The sequence below is a fragment of the Lates calcarifer genome, linkage group LG24, assembly GCF_001640805.2.
Source record: "Lates calcarifer isolate ASB-BC8 linkage group LG24, TLL_Latcal_v3, whole genome shotgun sequence".
In the NCBI taxonomy this organism is placed as follows: Eukaryota; Metazoa; Chordata; class Actinopteri; family Centropomidae; genus Lates; species Lates calcarifer.
In genome coordinates, this window is record NC_066856.1 from 16,914,446 (window position 1) to 16,938,531 (window position 24,086).

At 39.0% G+C, this 24,086-nt stretch overlaps 1 protein-coding gene across 2 annotated transcripts; it reads left to right on the top strand.

Moving 5' to 3' along the window:
• The first annotated feature begins 1,462 nt into the window (after nucleotides 1-1,462).
• Nucleotides 1,463-21,058, top strand: phex (phosphate regulating endopeptidase homolog, X-linked). 2 transcript variants are annotated; one of them, XM_051066630.1, is made up of 22 exons: nucleotides 1,463-1,929; nucleotides 5,249-5,305; nucleotides 5,449-5,610; nucleotides 5,891-5,974; nucleotides 6,535-6,761; nucleotides 7,013-7,081; nucleotides 7,812-7,928; nucleotides 8,143-8,226; nucleotides 8,419-8,561; nucleotides 8,732-8,825; nucleotides 9,073-9,201; nucleotides 9,616-9,717; nucleotides 10,837-10,914; nucleotides 11,297-11,400; nucleotides 11,989-12,047; nucleotides 12,357-12,411; nucleotides 12,754-12,821; nucleotides 13,274-13,404; nucleotides 13,537-13,602; nucleotides 13,853-13,957; nucleotides 14,681-14,757; nucleotides 20,859-21,058. In XM_051066630.1, the coding sequence occupies exons 1-22, from the start codon at nucleotides 1,806-1,808 to the stop codon at nucleotides 20,935-20,937; spliced, it is 2,214 nt and encodes a 737-aa protein (XP_050922587.1). In that variant the 5' UTR covers nucleotides 1,463-1,805; the 3' UTR covers nucleotides 20,938-21,058. The 2 variants fall into 2 exon arrangements, with proteins under 2 accessions (XP_050922587.1, XP_018534801.1); XM_018679285.2 differs by lacking the exon at nucleotides 20,859-21,058 and adding an exon at nucleotides 14,868-17,433 and having other exon boundaries at nucleotides 1,469-1,929.
• Nucleotides 21,059-24,086: the final 3,028 nt, after the last annotated feature.

Here is a 24,086-nt window from a genome sequence, read left to right on the forward strand (position 1 = left end):
GGGCCCTTGATTTAATTCTGTAAGCTCCTCTGTGTTAACACTCAACAGTCATTTAGGCACAGCGCTGCTTTGGGCTCAGAATGACAGTGCTAGTTTAGCAGGTATAATGTTTACCATGTTCACAGTCTTATTTTAGAGTGTTGGCACAGTTTTGTACAAGCTGATAATTTGACCAGATGATGACGCTAGATAAAAGGTCTGGGGACCAAAGTTATTACAATTCATCCTCTGATGACCATGGGCATCTTCTTCAGATTTCAGTCTATCCACTAGCTGTAGAGATTTGTCAATAAGAATCAAATATGTCAACTTCATGGTGGTAGAAGAAAAGTCATTAAAGACAGACGGGTTGATCCTCTGGGGATCATTAATGTCTGTACAAAATTTCATGTCAGTCTGTCCTGCAGTTGTGCAGACATTTTACTGTAAAGGAAAATATAAAGCTGCTAGTGACACCACAAGAATATTCATTAGAATTCATCATCTGAGAACCATGAATGTTTTCAACCAATCTCTTCAGTAGATGTTAAGTTTCTTGTCACTGGACAACGCTATAGAAGTTTCCTAGCCACCAATATATACATTAATAAAATATTTACTAGCAACCCAATTAAAATCACTCTTCTGAAACCAGCCAGTAGTTACTAAGAACTTAGAAAGGACTTCACATTAAAATTTAATTATGGATTTACATTTAGCTGGTGAAAGTCAATCTGTTGATGCCCTGCTGCTAAATGAGGAGCAGAGACAATGAAAACTAGAGCGAAAGCTCCCGACTGAGATTTCAAACGATGAGAATAAAACAGGACACAAATGATTGTGAGTCAAAACGGCGAACAATAGCGTTGTGGTCAGAGTGTCTGTGTGATGAATGGGTGTTTTTAGCAGCACAGGAAGTCAAATCTATATAGGGACTTTGTGGTTTACGCCCCAAACCCTAATGAGCACGTGCAGAAAGACTTCTCGCTACACTGAAGGGTGGAGGTTGAAGACCAATCAGAAGCTGTGGTGCTATTACCATCATCACCTCTGTCTCCTCAAAGAAACTATTGATGCACTGTGACAAAAACACTGATCTGTTTTTACAGGCCGCGACGTCATCCCCATCATCATCATCATCAGATTAATCGATTGTAATCAGTGTCCTCTCTCCCTGTGTCCGTGTGTGTGTGTGTGTGTGTGTGTGTGTGTGTGTGTGTGTGAGTGAATCTAATTCTGTTCTGGTCCACTGACTGTCTGATCTGATAAATGTTTCGAGAAGAGCATCCCGCTGTTTTGTACATGAGACTAGACACACACGCACATTTCACACGTATGCTTGCGCCACTAACAAGGTCTGCAGCCACTGATGTTTCACAGACACACACACACAGATAATGTTCTGCTTTTAGCCAATGATTTTAATAAATGATTTCTGTTCACCACTGGGAAGCCTGGTCCCCTGTTTCCTAGATGGAGGGAGGGGAGGAGAGGAGGAGTGCTGGGGGGGAGGAGGAGTGATGAGGGAGGGAGGAACAGTTTGAAGAGCTGGGCTGAAGTTAGAGTAGCTGCAGATAGACAGATAGCAGCAGAGAAAGAGAGACAGATTGGGGAAAAGTGAATAAAGTGTGATTTGAGGAATATGTTGCTATAACTTTTGGATTTAATTTTATCCATATATTCAACTTTTTTGTCTAATTTTTTTTTACTTTTTTTGTTTCCTGTTGTGAGGTGCTTCCCCACCTGAGAGTTATATTTTTAGAGTGTGTGCGTGAGAGTGTGTTTTTGTGAGTGTATGTGTATGTGGGTGTGATATATAGTAAGCCATGGAGCTGGAGCATTTGGGCGGCGGTGGGGTTAAACCCGAGAGGGGCAACACTCGTCTCTACAGGATAGCACTGGCCATGTGTGTGTGTCTCTGTGCTGTACTGCTGCTTGCACTCATACTGGGTAAGTCCATACCACACACACACACACACACACACACACACACACACATACATATATTTTTCCTCATCCTGCAGTATAATTTGTCAGGAATTCCATGGAAATGTATTGTACAGTATGCATGCTTTCCTCAGATTATAGTACACGTTGACTGTAAATAACACACAAGCACACTGGTGGGAGCAAAGGTCTTTGTGGAGGGCTCACGAGCAATTTGTGTCTATTTTTGGGATCATATAAGGTTTCATACACACCCATGTGTACATGCGAACCTAGGACTCTCCATATTGCACTGTGGGAGTCAAATTGGATGCTGGGAAAAGCAGGAAAGAATGTGTATGTTGACACTTTGTGGGTATTGTTTCCTGCAGAATGTGAAATTAATTAGCAGGGACTGTGTGGCTGAGCAGTGGCGGGCAGGGTGTGTGTGTATATTTATTTATTTACAGGGGGCAGTGCACATTAATTAACACTGGCACATTCAAAAACATGGATATAAATGTGGCAGGGAGAAAGAAACCAGCAATTTGCACCCATAGTCCAGCTAAAAATAAAGCTATTACACATAAAACTGTTGGAATAAAAATAAGAGAGAAAGTGGAAGTGATGCAATACTTTGTCCTGATGAACTTAGGCAAGGCAAGTTTATTTGTACAGCAAGTTTCAACAGCAACTTTACATAGGCTATTAAAGAAACACAAGTACAATTTAAAACTGTAAGAGTAGTGTAGTACTCTTACAGTAAGTGTAGAAAGAAGTATATTTTACATATTTAATCATATTTTAAACATATGTGAAGCACTGTTACTTGTTTCTAGATGTCATGTCAGCCAGACATTTGGTGCTGTCACAGAAAAAACTCTTTGTTCTCGTAGTTTAGTGCAGTGTCGTGGCTTCTGACAACTTCTCTTATTAAGAATCTTAAATATAATGCACAAGTTCACACAAAAGGCTTCAAATTCTCTGTATTTACTGACTTGTGAAGTATGTAAACTACAGTATGCATGTATGAGTTTTACTTTTGCCCTTCTTCCCCTTTCTTAAGAGCTAAATTTGAACCCAAAATAAAGGCAGAGTACTTGAAATCTCAGCTTTCTCCACTTGCTAAAACATGATGATGAATTGAATTTTGGGAACACACTTATTTGCTTTCTTGATGAGAGTTAGAGGAGAGGACCGATACCACTTTCATACATTTATGTTAAATATGAAGCTAGAGCCAGTTGGCTTAGCATAAAGACTTGACACAGAGGGGAAGCTTGCCTCTGTACAAAATTAAAAATATGAGTACAGATTAAACAAACTACTGTAGATATAATATGTTAGTTAGGACAGAGGCAGGCAAACCATCTTTTTCATACTTGGTGTACAGAATGAGAGTGGTATTGATCTTCTCATCTAACTCTCTGACAGTAAGGAAATAAGTGTGTTTCTCTCCTGCAGACAGTTTCAGTAGTTTCAGTAGTGCGTGGTTGTCAGGATGGTCGTTGCTGGGAGGGGTGGTGTAAGTATTGTTTTTTTTTTTTGTTGTTATTGAGGGAAGCCTACATTTTTGTGGTGGCATTGAAGTGTAATTATGCTATGTTCCTATGTATGCAGTGCCACACACCCATTCTAATGGAAACCCTCCTCTAGTCCCCAGCCATCCGAATGACCAGACACAGGAATGCCAAGTGGTTGCTTTGATTTTTTCATTTTTAATGAGTTTAAAGAGTTTCTTTCAAATGTGTGTTTGTGTACATGCATGTTTGTGCCGGTGGCCTGTTTGGTATCTTAGTAATGAACATGAGGTTGGTATTTTCAGTGACACTGGAGCCTCAGACATCTGTGTGTGTAAGGGGGTTGTTGAGGTTGTTCCAGGCCAAGCTGGTTGTGCAGGGATGAAAAGTTGAGTGTGTGCATTTTTACTATGAGTGGGCACAACATTAAGCAACCCTCTCAAGCAGCTCTAACTAGACATCAAGACCGGATGACCTCAGAGGTCAGACACTGTGGCGCAGCTCCGTAACGTCCACTCATCCATTCACAATAGGGATTTGGTTTCTAAATCTGTTGGCTCACTTCATGGGCTTGTGCTGCCTCCATTCACCCTTGGAGCCACATCACATAACGGTGGTTTCTGCCAAGAGGTTAGAGAGGCAGGCGTTCGTTCACCTTCTAGGAAAGGAAGCGAATTGGTAAACCTGTGGTTACACGGCAAGGAGCGTAAACAATGGGGCACTTGGTCTGTCTGTGGTGTTCTGACTGCCCTCAGTAGAAGTGTGTGACAGTCAAGTTACTCAAAATTAACTCAAAAATTTGAGATTTTCTTGTGACTTGTAAAGATTATTTGCAAGTGATATCACACAGCTAAACATTATGTGTTGGTTGTATGTTGTGATTTTTCTCAGTGCAGGCAGGCATAAGGTTAAAAAATGAATCCACCAATTGTTTACTCTGCCTGAGTGCTCTCCAGCTGTATCAACTGCACTCTGGTCTGTATTTGTCCCATTTTGATAAAGAGTGGATTGTGGGAATGTCCCTCATTACGCATCCCTCTGATAACCATCATTTTGAGCTGCATGAAAGTATAGTATAGTAGTATCAGGCATTTTCAGTTCTCCTCTATCAATGCTTCATTCATTGATAGTTTGTATTATAATAATAATAAAAGTAGCATTTCACACTTGAACCTACGCATCTATTGTTTATTGTTAATAAAAGCTATATTTGCACACATAGGGATCATGTGCTCATATTTTATTGTTGATGTTTCTCTCTTTTGGATTTTCTTATAACGTAAAGTCCACCTGCCAGCTTTTCCCTGGGCTTTCAACCAGAGTCATTTTTCAAGCAAAAAATGTCAAATATCACCTGATTTCTGCTTCCCAAATATGAGAATTTGCCACTTTTCTTGGTCTCTCATCATTTTATACTGAATATTTTTGGGTCTGGTGGTTGAACAAACAAACAAAGCAGTTTGAATACAACATCTTGAGCTCTAGGAAATTGGGATCAGCATTTTTCACTTTTTTGCTGACACTTTCAAGACAAAATGATAATATATGTAGAAAATAATCGCCAGAAAAATTGGTAGATTGGTAGTGAACCATGCCAACTTTTCTTGGTTGAGGTATTATTTGTCATCCTACACATAAAGTTTCCCTTGGCGAGTTTCTGTTTAGAAGCCAATTGTGTCACCAGCAGACTGTTTGTATATTTATATGGTTTGGGGCAGTATATATAGCCATGCATGCAACCAGCATTTTCTACAAAATAACATCAGTGTTTTTACATTTCAGTTGTCACCCTTCATCCTCCTCTCTCTTTTCTTCTCCTTCAGTTTCTCAAAAATCCAGTCAGGAGGAGTTCTGTCTGACCCCAGAATGCATTGAAGCAGGTGAGGAGTGGTGGCAAACAGTTGCTTTATGCATGTTTGCTCTGAGCGTCCACTATTGTTAACTGGTTAAGCATGAGATATTTCAGCTGTGACTGATGTATCTGCTGTTTAACTGTTATTTTTTGTCCCCTTCCCTCCTGTAGCGGGGTCTATTTTAAGTAAAATAGATCGGTCTATTGACCCCTGTGAGGACTTCTATAGTTTTTCCTGTGGAGGTTGGCTAAAGGAGAACCCCATCCCTGAAGACTCCTCCTCGTACGGCATCTACCCCTGGCTGCGGCAGCATGTCGACATCCGACTAAAAGGTGTGTTTTTACCCATAACATTTCCCTTGAATGCCTGAATTCATCAGTGTAGATGAGGGTTGATGTACACTTGACTTCGACGACTCAAAATGAGAGCTCTACTGGCATACACATGAGAGGAAACAGCAATGATTTTCTTGAATTATTATTGCTCTTCTTATTTCACAAAGCCAACCAGGGGTTATATTACTAATGAAAAATAATGAAAATGATTTTACATATTTATGTTTTAACAAAAGAAGAACTGTTCATTATAATCCAAACTGTTGTTTCTTGTCAGAGTTACTGGAAGCTCCATCAGACCCTGATGAACTGGATGCAGTGACCAAAGCTAAGATCCTCTACCGTTCCTGTATGAATGAGAGTGAGTTTAACACATACACACTTGGGGACATTGCATTGATGTACGTTGATTCCCTGGAGACCTTCTCTAGCCTTGACCATAACCACTACATGCCTACCCCCAGCTCTTGTTGTTTTTATAATACCTCCCCTTGCCCTTCACCTCACCCCCACACCCAACCTAACCTAAATCTAAACCTAGGTCTAACCTTAACCCTACAACCAGTAAACCTCAAACAGCTCTTTGGAGTAGTCAGCACTGGCCAAAATGTCCTCATAGTCCCAAAATGTTTGCACTTCCTATGTCTAAAACAGGCTCTCCTAAAGTCCTGTAAGTCAGGAGTACAGACATACACACAGTAATGATATAAAACAGGAGAAGATGAGTTTTTATTGATCCACATGACAGATCTAGGTCACTGCAGCATCAAAAGCAAGAAGACAAACCAAGTGAAAAAGGGAAATAGCTATCCCAAAGATAGAGAGGGAACAATATAAACTGCTAGTTAATAAAGCAGGGTGGAATTTAAAAATAAATTCTGGTTTTCCAGTCTCTTAATTTTTGGATGTCTGTTTACAAAGCTATGCTGGAGAAGGTGGACACTAAACCGATGCTGAAAACACTGAAACACCTGGAGTTTCGGTGGCCCGTTGTTGGGGACGGGCTCGGCGGGGACTATCAGTGGTCGCCAGGTCAGTGGAACCTCCTGAAGACTCTGGCAGAGATGAGGAACCAGCACAGTAAGAGTGTCCTGATTCGCCTGTATGTCTCCCCTGACGACAAAAACTCCTCACACTACATCATCAAGGTGAAATATCCACAGTTCACCTTTATTATTATTTATGTGTGGATGCATGGTTTTCACATTTAGACTAATCAGGCAAAAATTCAAACTAATGTAAATGAACATCAGGATTTTCCAGAGTTATCCAATATAATACTTTTAAAACCATCAAAGCAAAGATCTTTTTTCTGATCTTTATTGCTGCAACAAATGTTACAAGACAAACAAGCCCAAAAAGCAGCAGAGGCTAACCTGTGCTCTCTGTCTTTATGTAGCTCGACCAGGCGTCCTTGTCTCTGCCCTCCAGGGAAGACTACATCACCAACACTTCCTCCGCCCAGGCGGTGAGTTTCTGCTTCATCTTTCACCCCCTTACCTGTCATCTAAAAACTCCTCTTCCTGCAGCAGCTATTTCCTTCCTGCTTGAGTGATAAATTGTGGCAAAAGAGAATTTCAGCCACTTGAAATATGAGTAGTTAATGTTGGGTTTTTATATATCAGAGCAAGAGCTTCTCTCCAGACTCAACATTTTTGAATGCTGGACTGGTCATAAGGCAAGAAACTAATTTCAGAAGAGGGAGGTGATACCGATTGCTCCACTAATAGCTGCCTCATTAAGGCCAGAATAAAAAAGTGCAGTATGCAGTGACTACTTTTTCTCAACTGAAAAACCTCTCACTATCTTGCTCCTGGTACATTGTCCCTATCAGTGTTGTTCCCTCCACTGTACAGATCATACTTGACCCATAAACTGTGTATAAAAGGATTTAAAAAAGCTCCACTTTAGCTTAGGCCGTAAATGGCATTATTATTCAATGAATAGTTTCCACTGCTGTTTATCTTTGTCTTAAAAAAAGGTATTTCTAAAAAGCATAAATATGAATAAAATACACATACTGATATATGAGTACAGTATAATAGATAGAGGCCCTTCATGTCTAATGGCATCTGATGTTCAGTAGTGACAGTAGCTCACAGCAACAAATGAATAAATTACATTTGGTCTTTATCTGCATCTCTCTCTCTCTCTCTCTCTCTCTCTCTCTCTCTCTCTCTCTCTCTCTCTCTCTTCAGTACCGTGCAGCACTGCTCAGTTTGATGGTGGATACAGCCGTCATGCTGGGTGCTCCAGAGAAAGCAGCACTGACCCAGATGGAAAAGGCTCTCGCCTTTGAGACCAGACTGGCTCATGTAAAGACATCATATCAGATAAATACAAACTCACTCAATGTATGGAAATAATTGGATAGGCCACCACGGCTCTGGAGCCAATTAAAATCCAATATCATTAACTGTGAAATATGAAATTGATCCATCAACTTCACCAGCAGTGTAAAAGGAGCTCAGCTTATGCATAAATTTTGAGTCCGTTATGTCAGTGTGACATTGCTTATTGTGTCTGCAGATCCTGATTCCCTATGAAAACCGCACCAGTGAGAACATGTACAACAGATACACACTCTCTCGCCTGCAGCGCTTCATACCACAGGTACTTTAAATACATGCATAGCTGAAGGTAATGGCTGTTTACATGCTAACATTGGCTATGGAGCAATAGCAAAAACTGACACGTAACACCCATAAAGACAAGTGACAAATGCACAAAAGTAGCATTTTTTTCTCTCTGTTTTATGTAAGAGACTATTAACCTCTAGATGTCTCATGGTCCCTGTGTCTGTAGTTTGACTGGCTAGGTTTTGTAAAAGCTGTGGTGGAGTCTAAAAATGACCCAGCTCGGTCCATCTCCTCCTCTGAGCCCGTGATCGTCCGAGCCCCACAGTACTTCAAGGAACTCGTCAAGCTCATTAACACCACAGATCCCAGGTACACACACACACATACACATGAAGAGCTAACGCATAAACAGATGAACTCACACTGGGGCTTCAGGCTCCTGTCTCTCATTATAAGTATATTATAGCGTATAATAAGATTACATGCAGGCTTTTAATTAGTTGTTTTCTCTCTTTCTTTCTCTCTCGCCCTGTCTTCAGGACTGTAGCAAACTACGTACAGTGGAGGACAGTTTTTTCCAGGATCACCACTCTGAGTCGTCGTTTCCTGTACAGATACCTCGACTATGCTCGGGTAGGCAGTGGACGCATGTTCCAAAATCTGTGTCCTTTTTTGGTCAATTTAAGTCTTTACTTAAACTACAAAATTAAACGCTTGTTTGAAACTTTCACCTGGAAAAGTCCAGTAAATTATGTAAACAAATGCACCACAAACTTACTTGTGACCTAATGAGTCCTAATACAAAGGTTAAAAAACTCTGCTTGAATAATTAAAGTTGGAAACAGACAGAGTCACTTTGTGTCTCTCGCACCCCCACCAGGTAACCACAGGAACCACCTCTCTAACCCCGCGCTGGGATAAGTGTGTCAACTACGTTGAGAACTCGCTTGTTTATGCCACCGGGCGCCTTTTTGTCAACACACACTTCCAGGAGGACAAGAAACACATGGTGTGTGTGTGTTTCATGTGTGTGTTCCCGACATGACGTCATGTCTTAAATCTTGGGTCAAGAGTTTAATTTGTGTATATGTTTAGGTGTGTAACAGATGTGTGTAACCAATGTGTTTTGTCTGTGTGTCACCTGGAGATTACGTTATTTAATGCTGTGTCATCTGCGTCAGTGCGGGTGTGTGTGTTTATGTGGCAGTGACACTGAGCACTTTATTTTTTGTAAACAGTCTTGTCATGCTGTGGACACACACGTTTGTACTTCTGTCTTTGTGAGGACCATAATGCATTCCCCAGCCATTACCCCAACCCTAACCATCACAACTAAATGCCCAAAACCAACCCAAACCCTACTAACATAAACCTGATTCTAACCCAAACCTGTACTTTGTGTGTGTGTGTGTGTGTGTTTCAGATGGAGGAGCTGATCAAGGGAATTCGCTGGGCGTTCATCGACATGCTGGAGAAAGAGAATGACTGGATGGATCAACCAACGAAGACAAGAGCCATAGAAAAGGCAAGAAAAGCTGATAGCTCAACTATCAGTTCATCCCCATGTTTACTGTACTTTATTGTAAATTTCCTCCTTTGCAAAACCTACTAACTTCAAGAAACGGTTGTTGCGCCACACTTTTTTTAAAAATCTCAACTCTAACTTGTATTCATCATTTAAAAAAAAATGTTTTCAACATATCATTAAGTATTTTTTCGCCACCTGGGGGGCTCTGTTTTGGTTTTCCACCAAGATAATAACTGGCTCTTCAGCAGCTTTATGTTATGCAACTATCTTCACCGGGTAGTCACAAACTTTGACTTTAACTGGACATAAAAATATGACAAAATGATTGTTTACCCTGAAATAAAGCCTGGGGGGAAAAAAAGGTCTGCAAGTCACTGGATGTTTCTAGCTCTGATTCTGCTCCATCTCATTTTAGCATGTGTGCTCACTAGAGCTACAGAAGTTAGCAGTTTAATCAGTTAGCTGATCAGCAAATATTTTGTTAATTGTTAAATTTTTTAAGTCACGTTTTAAACAAAAAGGGCGCTCAAATGTGAGAATTTGCTGCTTCTTCTTGTCTTACATCAGAGTAAACTGAATAACAAATCAAAACAGGGTATTCTTTACAGTTTTCTGATATTTTGTAGAGATGAAAATCGTTTTTGGAGACCTCTTGCCTTCCTATCTAACAGTGCTGTGCTGTCCTTCACTTTACTGTTTTTATAAGTTGAGTACTGCAGGCTAATATGTTCCTTTTAATGCAGTACTTTTATACTATTTGAACAAATCAAGTCCACTTTGAGCTTTTGTACCACAAGCATGTTAAGCTTGCACAGTTCCACAAGGACCTAATAAAACTCCTACATCAGTGTATTTTATTGTCTGAATCGACTTGACAGTTTAATACCATACAAAGCCATTGTAAAGACTCAGGAACATGTTTTTCTTAACACACTGTGACTTTAACTCTCACAGTCCTCTCTCTGTTGCTTGTAATAGAGTTTGAATGTGTGCATTCAATCTTTGCACACACTGTCAGTTACTGTGAATAAATGTCTGATAAGTGTATTTATGATTGTGAAAAAGTCTTTTTTTAAACTGTCCTTAACATTCACTCTGCTGTTGCTCTCTCTCAAGGCTCATGCAGTCCTGGCAAAGGTTGGCTACCCCGAGTTTATTCTGAATGACACCTACCTCAATGAAGATCTAAAGGAGGTTTGTAAACCTCATCTTTTGTATAGAAGAGGTGCCATATGGGGTCAGAATGAATAGTGGTTTGGACACATTTTTACATAAAATGTTACATAAAAATGTAAAAATGTGTGCAAAAAACACACTTGTTTGTTTTCCTGTTATTTTATTCTCTTTATGGTTGTTGAGCTTTTATCATCCAAAAATGTGACTTCAGATAATTTGTCTAAGATGCAGCACTTTTACATAAGAAGATAATTGAGCACCTAGTTATATTTTTACATTTTTTAAGAGTTAAGACGAACAAAATTTCTTATCCTGATGAAATAGTTGAGCACTTGAGCCGAAGTTTGGGTTTGAAAATTGCAGGATTTAACATTTATGTATGCATTTGTGTGTGTTTTAGTTAAAGTTCAATGAGTTGGACTACTATGGTAATGTGATGCAGACGCTGAAGTTCATTGCCCAATCTGATATCGCCTGGCTTCGAAAGAGCGTGCCACGTACAGAGTGAGTAGTGGGAGTAATCTGTAGGTGGGTTTCCATCCACCTGCTTAAATGCATATATTAAATTTTTGCTTTAAAAAGAAACACATAAAGAACTGATGAATAAAAGCAAAATGTGACAAAATGCAATGGAAACAGACTTTGTGAATAAATCCCATCGTACATGAAGCATGTGATTTAAATATCAACTGCAGAGGCAAAGAATAGCAGCAGCGATGAGATCATAATGTTCATATATGACACAAACAGATGTGCCACATTTTAATCATGTTATATACATTTTTTCACCATCTGAGGTTTGAGTAGGGCATTTTTAAGCATGTTATCTTGTTGTGACCCATTGCAGTTTAGTGGCATTGACCTGATAATCACTTCCACCAGTTGTTTATCTCAATGAACCACCTCCCAATATTCAGTGGCTGGAAACACGCATTTATTTATTTTTGCTTCTACTGTTCTTCTCAAAATTTGGTTTGGAAACCCAAACATTGTGTCAATGTTTTTTGTTGTTGTTGTTGTTGTTGTTGTTTTTACTTCCTTACTGACATGCTATAATGTGTGTGTGCATGTGCTTGTGTGTTTGTGTTTCAGGTGGTTTACAAACCCAACAACTGTGAATGCCTTCTACAGTTCTTCCACAAATCAAATCCGTAAGATATAATGTATGATTGATTACTGAGATACCAGCGCTGGGCCATCATTTAATTATCCTGCAGCTCTGTCCAGACAGGAGGAGGCTATACTGTACCTCAGTTATTCCAATTAACTTTTTTTTAGGATTGTTACTCCCCTAAAATGACTGAGTTCAGTTTCTGAAACAATAAAGAATTTTCTTTAAGAATCAATTCCACTTTTTAATAACAAATTACTTTGCCTTTTACAGGCTGAAATAGAAAAAACCTGTCTGGACAAAGCTACAGACACACACAAACAGAAAGTATTTTGATCCTCTCATTTAGGATTTCCTGCTGGAGAGCTTCAAAAACCCTTCTTCTGGGGAAGAGAGTATCCAAGGTGAGATTAAAGAGCTCTTAAGTAATTATAGGATTTTTCTGACATGAACCTCACAATGGAAGATCACATAGAAGAGCTATAGTGGCACAAATAGCATTGTTTTATACCTCATCCTCTACAAATAGGTTTCTTTAATAATAAGTTTCAAATCAGTTTTAGATCAGTGGTCTGTTTTAAATTTATTAGTAAATATTTCACATTTATAGATGAGATAACCCTTAATGTTTCAGTTTATTATGGAAGTCCATAAAACCATTTTAACAAATTGATTTTGTCACTAAATGTAGTGAGAGAAAATGGAGCCATGTGACTAAACCTCATCCCCTCTATGTCTGTTTCCAGATCTTTAAGTTATGGTGCCATTGGAGTGATAGTCGGACATGAGTTAACACATGGCTTTGATAATAACGGTAAATACTGGTTTCTCATAATGTCCTCTGAAAACATCTGTAATAACATTATATAACGTGCTACCACTTCCTGGTAAGACACAGAAAATCATTTACCAATGTTTCAAAGGTCATAAGCCATTAATAAGAACAATGTTTGGGTTACCACGTTGTAGAAACACTTCTTCCACCATGACATTTGAAGGCAACATCTACAAGCAGCATATCTGTAAATATAATTATTAGTTTTATTTCCACTGCTTTTGCTTAAAAAAGACTGAAACTATGAATCAATTACCAACATAGTTATTTTATCTGCTGAGTAATTTATTAATTGAATAATCATTTCAGCTCTATTTATAACTGATTGATAAAGCATAGTAAATGATTTCAACTTTATAAATGGTGCTTTATCAGAAAGTGGTACAGATACAGATTCTTATATAGTCTTCTTATATGCTTTCTCTCAAAAGGTCGCAAGTATGACAAAAATGGAAACCTTGACCAGTGGTGGAGTAACTCGTCTGTGACAGCCTTCAATGAGAAGACCCAGTGTATGATAGACCAGTATAATGGCTACCACTGGGATGAGGCAGGCCTGAATGTAAGAGACCACAGTTTGAATCTGCAGATATTTACAACTGCAACAGTTGGATGAGATTTTAAAAAATAATAATTCACTTCCTGACTTTTGTAAATATCTGGTGAAAGAACGTGTGGATGTTTTGCTGTGTAGGTGCGGGGTAAGAGGACTTTGGCAGAAAATATAGCAGACAATGGAGGAATAAGAGAAGCATTCAGGGTATGGTCTGTTTTCTTACATTACACCATTTGATTATCTGTCTCTGCTGCATCTTGCTGACCAAAGAGTGAGCCAGCGTGAATGAAACGGCTCTGTACTGACACACTCATTAATTTTACCTGTGCATTTGTGTGTTAGTTACACCTGTGTTTGATATGACTTAAACTTGTATTCCACTGCTCAAAATGTCCTCTGTGAGAAATAAAGAAGCCCAGGTGAGAAAACTTTCTTTTTTTCTGTTTTTGTGTAGGCATACAGGCGGTGGGTAGATGAGAGCAGAGGTGGTGTGGAGGAGCCTCTGCTGCCTGGAGTTGGACTGAACAACAACCAACTGTTCTTCCTGAGCTATGCACATGTAAGACCACACATAGCCTATTTTTGCCATGCTGTCAGTGCCGTGCTTCTGCCAATAAGAGCAGTTCTGGGCACCTCTGTTGTCATTTCTGATCACACTGGTGTTTCTCCTGAGCAGGTAACTTGTTGGTTAATAAAAAAGAACTTATATTAAGGTATTAGTGGTGAGGTTTTGGTTAAAGTAATGGATCGAGGTTGAGATATGGTTAAAGTTAGGGTACATACTGAGAGGTACAGGACACCAGCCTCCATGTACAGTGTACATCACTGTCTGCAGTGATTAGTCACTTAGTTGATCAACAGATAATTAAAATTAATTGTCAGCTGTTTTGATAATCAGGTAGTTGAGTTTGTCGTTTTTTAAGCAAAACACAACAAAACAGTTGGTGGTTCCAGCTTCTTTCATGCCCTCTGAAGGCATCAGTTTTGGTTTGTGGCGTGTTTTCTTTGAGCTGATTTTCTTGATAAAATCAAGTGCAAAAACTCAATTTACAAATCTGTGGGAGTCCATGGATGATAAAACATAGATTGGCCATCACCACTGCAGCAGTCTATTACCAAGCTAATAATGCTCCATTTGGGTCTTGATGACACTTAATGAAGTGAAGTCTGCAAATGAGTTCAAACAGATAATTTGAGTGGTGCTGCAACACAGTTTGTCTTTACGAGGCAGTTTTCACTGATGACGTGCTGATTTCTCTCTCTCTGTGTTTGTACTCTGCAGGTGAGATGTAACTCTTACAGACCAGAAGCAGCCAGGGACCAGATCCAGAGCGGCGCCCACAGTCCACCAAAATACAGGTGAACACACACACCAACACACACTGATGAATGCGCACACACACACACACACACACACACACACACACAGTCCTTACAATCTGACCTTTATCATCACTGTTACCCTGCAGAGTTGTCGGAGCAATGAGTAACTATGAGGAGTTTCGGAAAGTATTCAGCTGTCCTGAGTCATCAGTTATGAACCGAGGAGCACAGTCCTGTCGGGTGTGGTGACCTTTGACCTCAGCTTGACCCTGAACCAGGCCAGAGCTGTCAGCAGGACGCCTGTTGAAAAGGCTGATATGCTTAGCCAACATAGTTTACATGAAGTGGGAGCCATGAAAAATGAATGAGTTGTTCTCACAGAGGAATATGAACCCTAACTCATAGACATGTCAGGGAATTATGCCATTTTTAATTGGATATTGTATAGTTGTTACTGCAACAAATTTGTAGTGTTTTTTCACAGGTACATTTACTGCATATGTTGCAGTTACTACATAAATTATGACTGAAGGCATTTGTCAAGGACCATAGTTTATGACTATTTGAAACAGTGTTTTTTGCAGGCTATTTAAAAAAAATTAATAAAACCTGCTTCTTTTTACAACAACACTTACAGTATATGCACTGTGAGTGTGACTAAATAAAGCTGGCACATTTTTTATGGTAATAAAGAATGTATAATACATTAAAGTTAAGATACAATCACTAGAACTATTTTTTTTTACAGCAACATATATTCCAGATGTTACAGTGTGGGAGGCAGGAATATTTCAGGTCAACATCTGCATATATTCATTAGCAGCCTTGTTAATGAATTCCCAGCATCTCAAACCAAAGAGTAATTCATATTTTAGCAGAAATATGAGCAGAAAATGTAGAAAATAGTGCTATAAAAAGTTGCATACTTTTTAAAAGCTTATTTTTCTTGTTTTCCTTATTTTTCTTGAAATAATTGTGAAAGCCTGTGATGTAATTATGTGTGTGTGTGTGTGTGTGTGTGTGTGCGCGTGTGCATGTGTGTTGGAGGTCTCCTTTGGTAAGTCTCAGTCTTGTCTTGGTTTCTGTTCCACTTTGTTTCAGTCTCTTGTGTCAGACATTTATATTCATTCTGCTGCAGTTCAGCCTGAGGCAAATGAACTCACAGAATTACAAGCACTCAAACTACAAGATGCACTCTGCATTTGTCTTTCTGTCTCTGGTGCTGAGCTGCACTGCAGACGTGCACTCACACATCCGTTTCTTGTAGTATTTGATGTTGCCCTGGAACACTGGGAGTCTTTATAAAGCAGATTTAACAAATTAGTCAGAAAATGACAACAATATAGCTTCAGAAATATTATTTACTCCTAAATTCACTGTTATGGTGTTGTTTTCTGTATTTAAATGATTGTTGCCATTGTATTTTCACGTTTCATTGACCAACTTTTCTAATTCTGCTTTTGGAAGCTTCTTGATTCATATTGCTTATGTCTCTGTTTGACTTGGGTGATAATGAAATATTATCCTACAGAGGCTGGTTTTACCAGCTCTTCATAAATTAAAACTTAGCCTAGTAATAAAGTGTTTTCTAAGTGAGGATATACACATGTTTTATTTAAAATAGATTGCACCAAAAAAAACTAGTCCTTACAAAACTGCCAGGTGAAACTGTTGGGTAACTAGCAAGCTTGACTGACAAAACTACTGTTAGCGTGCTGATATAGACTTAAGCATATCAGAGGTAATATGGTCGACATGTCTGACCTGAGTTTTGATGATGTTAACTGGGAAGATTTTAAACTACATTTCACAAAATTAACTCAATCCACCTGAAATTACAAAACATAACACCAGTAATGTTAGCCTATATGGTCAAATATTGTAACCTTATATGCATAGTCAGTACTTCCCTCTCACTGTAAACTGCAGAGTTTGTTAATTTCAGATGTTGTGTTACTGCTTATGATGCTACGGTGGCTAGCTGTTTTACATGGCTGAGTCAGACGTTTTCTTGTTTAAAGTCCGATTTAGCAATAGTTTGAAACTTGCCAGTTGTTACCACCAAGAACTTTGCAGGAATTTAACACACAAACTTAGCAATATAGAGATGATATGAAAACTAGCCAGTGTACTGAACCGATCAGCCCTTTTTTGATTAATAAATCTGTAATCAATAAAATTCAGAGGAAAATTTTATACATGTAAAATCCAACAAGGAAAATAAATCTCAAATCTAGCATTATTTTTGACACTGTCTATAAATTAACAAAATATTAGTACTAGCAGTTATTGTAATTATCAATTCATCCGTTGATTACTTCTACAAATGATCTTTTGGTCAAAAATGTTAATCTAAAAGATGTAAAAATCTAAATATCTAATAATGTCAGGAAATGGTGAAAAATGCACATTTCCCAGATGATGTCTTCAAATGTCTTTGTTTTGTCCAACCAGTTCTTTAAATCCCAAAGATGTTCAGTTTACAGTGATATAAAATAGTGAGAGCCAGCAAATTCTCTTTATTTACATTTATTATTTGGAAGTGTTTTTTTCTGGATATGCTTTTTTTTTTAGCAGAATGGGATGATTAGTAATTGCCATTGTTCTTGTACCTTTGTATCTGTATGTTGTGATCGTGGTTCAGTGTGTTTTTATTTTTGGGTTGTGCTCCTGTCTGTCAGGTTCTAATAAAACTCTGACATTACGCTGTTACCCTCATCTTGTAACTCTGCTGTGATTGATAAGGTGAGGTGGGAAATTGTGTAGAGAGAAGTGAAGTGAGGTGGCAGACAGTGGATGGAAGGTGCTGATGGATGGAGGACAAAAAGCATAAAGAGGTTGGGATTACATCTGAAAGCATGTCCATTTATTGTTTTTTCCTCCAGCCCTGCTATTACACACGTACACACACACACACACACACACACATCATATCTCATTCATTTATGTCAGCAGTTCCCATGGCAACTTATTCTGTGTTCATACAAGAGACTCTTGAACCTGACACTGTGATTGTGTGTGTGTTTGTATGTCTTTCAGTTTGTCTTACAGTGTCAGGCAGGGGGCAACATTAATGACTTGTATCTGTGGCAACACCAGCAGCAGTCTCATCAATACACACCAATTAGGAAAACAGTCCAGTGCCTCAGTCTATTATGATGCTGTTTGTACTGCGGGGTTGGGGCGATTAACAGACAAAGAGAGAGAGTAAGTAAGATGGATGATAATGAGCAGAGATCTTCTTTTACTTGATGTGTAAGCAACATCATGCATCACACCCCTGGCAGCCATTCTTACACTTTTCATTATCAATGAAAAGTTTGACCACTGATGTACATAAGAAATAGATGAAACTGTTCTGCTTTACTACAGCCTCCCCCTGTCCCTTCTAAATACCTACAAATATCTTTGCTCTTATGCTCTTATTAAAATGGAGATATGTAACTTGTGGTGCATTATAGGTATAGGTAGGTAGGTCAAGTGTGTTTAAAGTTGTTATCTTTGCATATCATTGAAATACATATATTGTAGATAGATAGCTTCATCTCTTGATCTATCTGCAGTCAGCCCTGATTATCAGACACTAACATGTGAATCAGTCCCTGCATCATGATGCTCTGTGTTGGTACAACAGTTAATAATGAGCTACTGTCTGACTTTGTGCCATTACTCTATCGAATTGTGATAAATCTACTTTAGTGGGCAGTGTAAAAATGACAGCTAAGGTGATTAAAGTACTGATTTGTCACCTGGATCCGGTCCGTGTTAAACACAGCTACGCCAATCTGCACACATTAGTAAATCAAGTCGCAGAGGGGCATAGATAGACCTCAAGAATTGGTGTGCAATTACCAAGAGGGAGGATGTAGAAAAAGACTTACAGTCACCCTCACAGTCTGTGAGCTGATGTGGATTTTACTGATATGTTTGAAGACTGTAGAAATTCTACTTTTCTATTGCTCTCCCAATATTTGTGCAATATCGCCTTCCTTTTTGCTACTGACACTGATTTCCTGTTTTCTTTCTATATTGAATTATCCCCAGCTTCGGGGATGTGTTGTATTTGCAGTTTCATATGTATTTTGTACTTTGGGAGATGCAATTGCAACTACATGACAAAGTACAGGTGTGCTCCATTTGATGTCGTTACAAGCTCTGAGACTCCCCTTTGTCAAACACCTGTCCTGATGAGGGTCTGACTGAGAGATTGGCTTTTTATTACATAGAAGAATTGGATCTAAGTGTGTGGAAGCATCTTTTGACCATAATTTAGTAGTTTTGAATCAGAATCCATTTCTTTTCCTATGAAGGGCCAAACAATTTGTTCAACTCAACCTGCACTCTGGAGATACAGGTAAATAATTTGAGATTTTGCTGCACTATATTGCCATATTTAATTTGGCTACTGTGGACACTATTGCAAATCAAGTAACTGTGTGGTATCATTGGATTTACAGGATTGTTGCAGTTAACTAATTTGATTTATCAAGTATTTGTTTCACTGGATTAGCCAAAGAGACATTTGCATCTGGTTATATTATCTATAAACTGTTTTGCAATTGAATTTGGCCAAAATTTACAGTATCAGTTTACAATCTGTATATCAATGCTGTGATTCTATATACCCTCAAAGAAGATTTGATCCTTATCGCACACTCCTATCCTCCATTATATAAACCTGCACATTTGTCAAATCGAGCAGTAAGCAGCTAGCTAGCGGATGTCAGTTTGCAACAACATCAGCTCAGAACACTGCATTTATTTTTTCTGTCAGAGTCTCAAACATGGCCTGATGCCTAAATCGAAAAAACATGCTGCCTTTGGTGTCCTCCAGATTCTCCTTAAGTAGAGGTGATGGCAAAGGTGAATTATCCCCGACAGCAACTGTTCAGAAACACATCAAATCACTGCAGCCTAAAGACCTGCTGTCAAAGAAACCCATCAAACAAACACACACACACAGACAGATACTGCCCAGTCCTGCAGTTCTGCTTCTGTCCAATAGAGGGCAGGGAAACATGCCTTCAGGCCCTTTTTGAGGTGGTGTACAGATTACAGATGGGACCAGTAATCACACAGATTAAATTTAGCTTTCTGAGAGGTGAAAATGGCTCTTCTCAGATATCACACTCTGACCTTTTAGCAAATCTGGTTTTCCTCAGGCACTGCTAGAGTCATCAGGCCTCTCCCAGTTTTCTCTATCAAGCTTGTGGCACTCAGCTGCCTTGCGCTTTATCTTTTCTTCCTGGCTCCATCTTCTGTGATCGTGTACGTGAAATGAGAAGCAGAGTGCGTGCGCTTTTTATCTGCAACCATGCATCTATCTTCTCTGTTTCTGGGCTATAAATGTAATCAAATCTCAAAGTCTCTAAGAGGCCATGAAGACAGACTTTGCTGTATTTCTCTGCCTGTGCCCCTCCCAAATGACCTCCCTCCTCCATCATCCCCCACTTACAGCATCCTGCCTGGCCTCATGAGCTAATGTCCAAATGACATTTAGAAATTATGAATGCTGCTGACCACCAGGAAGTTGCAGAAAATAGATGCACGGAAATAGCTGAGAGGAAAATAAAGATAGATGGATAAATTGATAACATGGAGGGAGACAGAGATTCAGATGGTAGGAACTGTGACACTGAGAACACTAGAAATGAGAAATGACAGGGCTGGCTTTGATAGACAGACAGTCGGGGAGAGAGGTGTGGGTGTGCAATTTCGAAATTGCAGTGTTTAGCAAAAACATGTAGAAAAAGTGAATGGCAGCAGGTGGACACTGAAGTGAAGCATCCATTTTGCTCCAGTCTCATAGTCAAGAACATTTGTTCTGTACGTAACAGTTTCATGTTCAGTGAGTGTTTTGCACATCCTTACCAAAATCTAATACAAACCATATCTGAATTATACGTGGACTCAGGTATCCATCATACAAGTAGGACACTAATCTCTGTGTGTGAGTGTAAAAAGATGATAAACTGTATCTGAGGTCATTCTAAAAAGGTTTAAAAGGCTTTTGAGAAAAGACAGAATGGGAATGAAAGAGGTGCCTTTCTCCCTATTAAAAGTGATAGCAGCAAATCATATTTAGGGCCAATTAAGAGTAGCCACTTAAACCTAACCTGCATGTCTTTGGACTGTAGGAGGCCGGAGTACTTCCAGAGGGAACCCACACAGGCACAAGGAGAACATGCAAACTCTATCCAGAAAACCTCAGCCTAACAGGAGCCCTTTCCAGAACCTGTCTTGCTGTGAGGCGACAGTGCTAACTACTGCACCACCGCCGTTGTAGCTGTTATCTTCAGGTAAAATAGCTGCATAATGTGACTTTAAAATGACATTTCCACACAAACTCTGTACTTAGATATCAAAAGACATGATGGAAACAATCCTGTAAAGTTACATAACGTAAACTAGTCTAAGACAGGAACAGATAATGCATTAGAGGACGTGAAAATTATTAATTATTATTATTATATTATTATTAATTAAAATTAATATTTGGACCATTTTTAAATATTGGGCTATTTTTAAAAGACAGTATTTAAGTTAAATCATGTCAGAAAGGTGGGCATTTGCAACTTTAAATGGGTTCTATTATTGTAGCATTTATTCAAATATATGTAAAGATGTTTCATGTGAGTTGTTAATTACAGTCATTAGCATAAAAAAAAAGATTTGAATATATCTAATTCGCTTCATCACATTCTGACTCTTCTGTGCTGGAATGTAAAAATCCCTCTATTCAGGAAGGTTTTCTGCATTTGAACTGACTCAGCTGCTGTAACACCTACGCTTAGCAAATTTACTTCATTTGAATTGGAAGAACTGCCAAACAGGGCCTGTGCTAAATGTTGCTGTGGCAGTTCATAAGAATTATAAACCTCAGTGGATTATAGTTTTACATATTTGGAATATAAGTTATATGTGAGTAGTTTATTTGTCAAACTGGGCAAAGTTTTTCCTCGGTTTTCATCCAAGAAGAAGGTGGATCTGCTGCATCCCAATCTGGCAACCATATCTGCTCGCCATAACTACAGATAGATGGGTAAATAAATAATACAGAAGGAGGGAAATAGAAATGAAAGGACAGACTCTTTATTAATGGATGGCCTCCACCAAAACAGATGGATTGGGGGATGGGAGGGGTGGAAGGAAAAGGAGGGTGGGCGGGGTTCAGAGGAGTATGAATGCAGAGAGTGGAGCCTTATTCATGAGTATCTCTCCTCGACCAACTCTGTGTCCATATAGCTCTCTTTAATAATGGAGGGAAGATGTCATGCAGACGGATAAACATGAGGACAAACAAAATGTGCAGCCGAATATGGAGCCACAGAGTGACAGCCTGCCGACAGTAAAATCATAAGGGGTGCTGTCCTTTTTGCTGCCTATACAGTTTCCCTCATCTGTCCATCTTGTATGCCTGTTTGTGTGTGTGCGTGTGTGTGCTGAAGTGTGTAAGTGTATTTGTTGGCCGCAGTTTTCAACCCCTGGAGGATTTTCCCTCCTTCATTCCTGTAGGTGCAGAAAATAGCCTGGCGTGCTTTCAAAGGACTCCATTCATTTTCTCCACCTTCCTCTTTCTGTCACGCACACACACACTATTCTGATTTCTATAAATCATTTAGCGACACTAATTAGTACTTTTGTTATCAGAAACTGCCCCGAGCCCCCTATATCTCTGCAGTCGTTCATTTTCTATTCTGCTCTTCCTTTCCTCCCTGGGGAGACACTTACTCATTCATTTCTTCAGCGCTCATCTCTCGCTGGACTGGTAATGGGGATTAAAGGCTAATTGAGGCTTAATTGAATAGTGGATTAGAACATGCAAGAGCACATGTGCGCAGATGTTGTTTCCTTGTTTTTTTCTTTTCTTTTTTCTTTTTTCCTTGGAAATGTTGGTAATGGGCATGTTGTTTTTCCCAGCAGGATAATTTATCCACAGTTGTGCATGTTCACACTTAGTAAAGCAGTTTTGGATTGAGCATCTTAACAGTAATTATTACGAGAAACTATCCTCCCATATCTATAGTTACATTTTATTGTTAAGTGATGTCTGGCGGCTGTGTGAGTCAGCATCAGCCTTTTCAGCAAATGTCCCAAAGTTTGCTTTCAAGTGGCAGTGCTCTCTAGTGGCTGTAGTAATTATACAGGAGCAAATGATGTGGTTTTTAGGGGAATAACAGATAGCTGGACAATATATTGCCAATTTAAGATCTCAACTGTTTCACATTTTAAATATAATGTAGCACATATTATCTGTATATTCTTTGTAATATTTTGCCAGTTTATTTTAGTTAACAGTTTATTTTTAATTATTTTTCAGAAGTCAGAAGTTATGACCTGATGCCCATGGTTATGATTAGACACTAACAGCACTTGGTTAAGGTTAGTAAAAGAAGTCTGCATGCAAACCCTGGTCTCTTGAGGCACAGTCCTGTGTACATCCACCCCAACCAAATTTCTAGAAGACAAGGCCATAAAAAATATGACATTAAACCTGCAGCAGTCTACAGCATTGACATATCGTCATCTTTTAAGTTAATATGGCAAACATTTTAGAAAACCATTTCCTAATCACTCTCTTTTAGCTCTGTTTTTGGTCCCCACCAACTCCTCAGGGAAATATCTGGCTCTTTAGCAGCTAAATGCTCCACTATGTTTACAAGCTAGTCTCTATAACTGTGTCTGTTTGCTTGTTGGTGCTAAGCCGGTGGTGTACGGTGGATTTTTAGAGCCTTTTCTCTGAAAACAGTGTCCAAAAACTGTGCTCTGAGAGCAGTGAGAGTGGACCAGAACATTAAAAGTGAAGGCTGGACAGCTAAACAATGAGCTAGATCTTGCTACAAAGCTCCGTGCCACAGTTTCAGGTGAAAATTCTCTGTAGATTGTAACTGACCCCTTTTCACAGTGTTTAGAAGAGAAGCAACAAGTGGCTGTGAGCTGGATGTCTTGCTGCTTAACAAGATAATTAAATCATCTTTATTAACTAAATTAATTATATTGGCTAATTAACGCATAATAAGGATGGATGCACATACTGACTGATATTTATGTCATACTGAGAACATTTAAACCTATTACTGCAGAACTAATCTTTTGTCTTGTAAGACCCATGCAACTTAAAACCCTTTACTTGTAAAACACATATTATTTTCTTATGAATCTGATCTTAATGCCATGCAAAGGGGGAAAAGAAAAAGTTTTATTGCATTTAGATGTTTTTAATCCAAACTGCTTTGATCTATGATATCTGGGGAGAGGCAGGAGCCATTAGTAGTCCCATGCGCTCACACCAAAAACTGTTTGGCTATTTGATTTCATGACCCTAAATACAAAGACAGACAGACAATCAGACAGACAGACGGGAA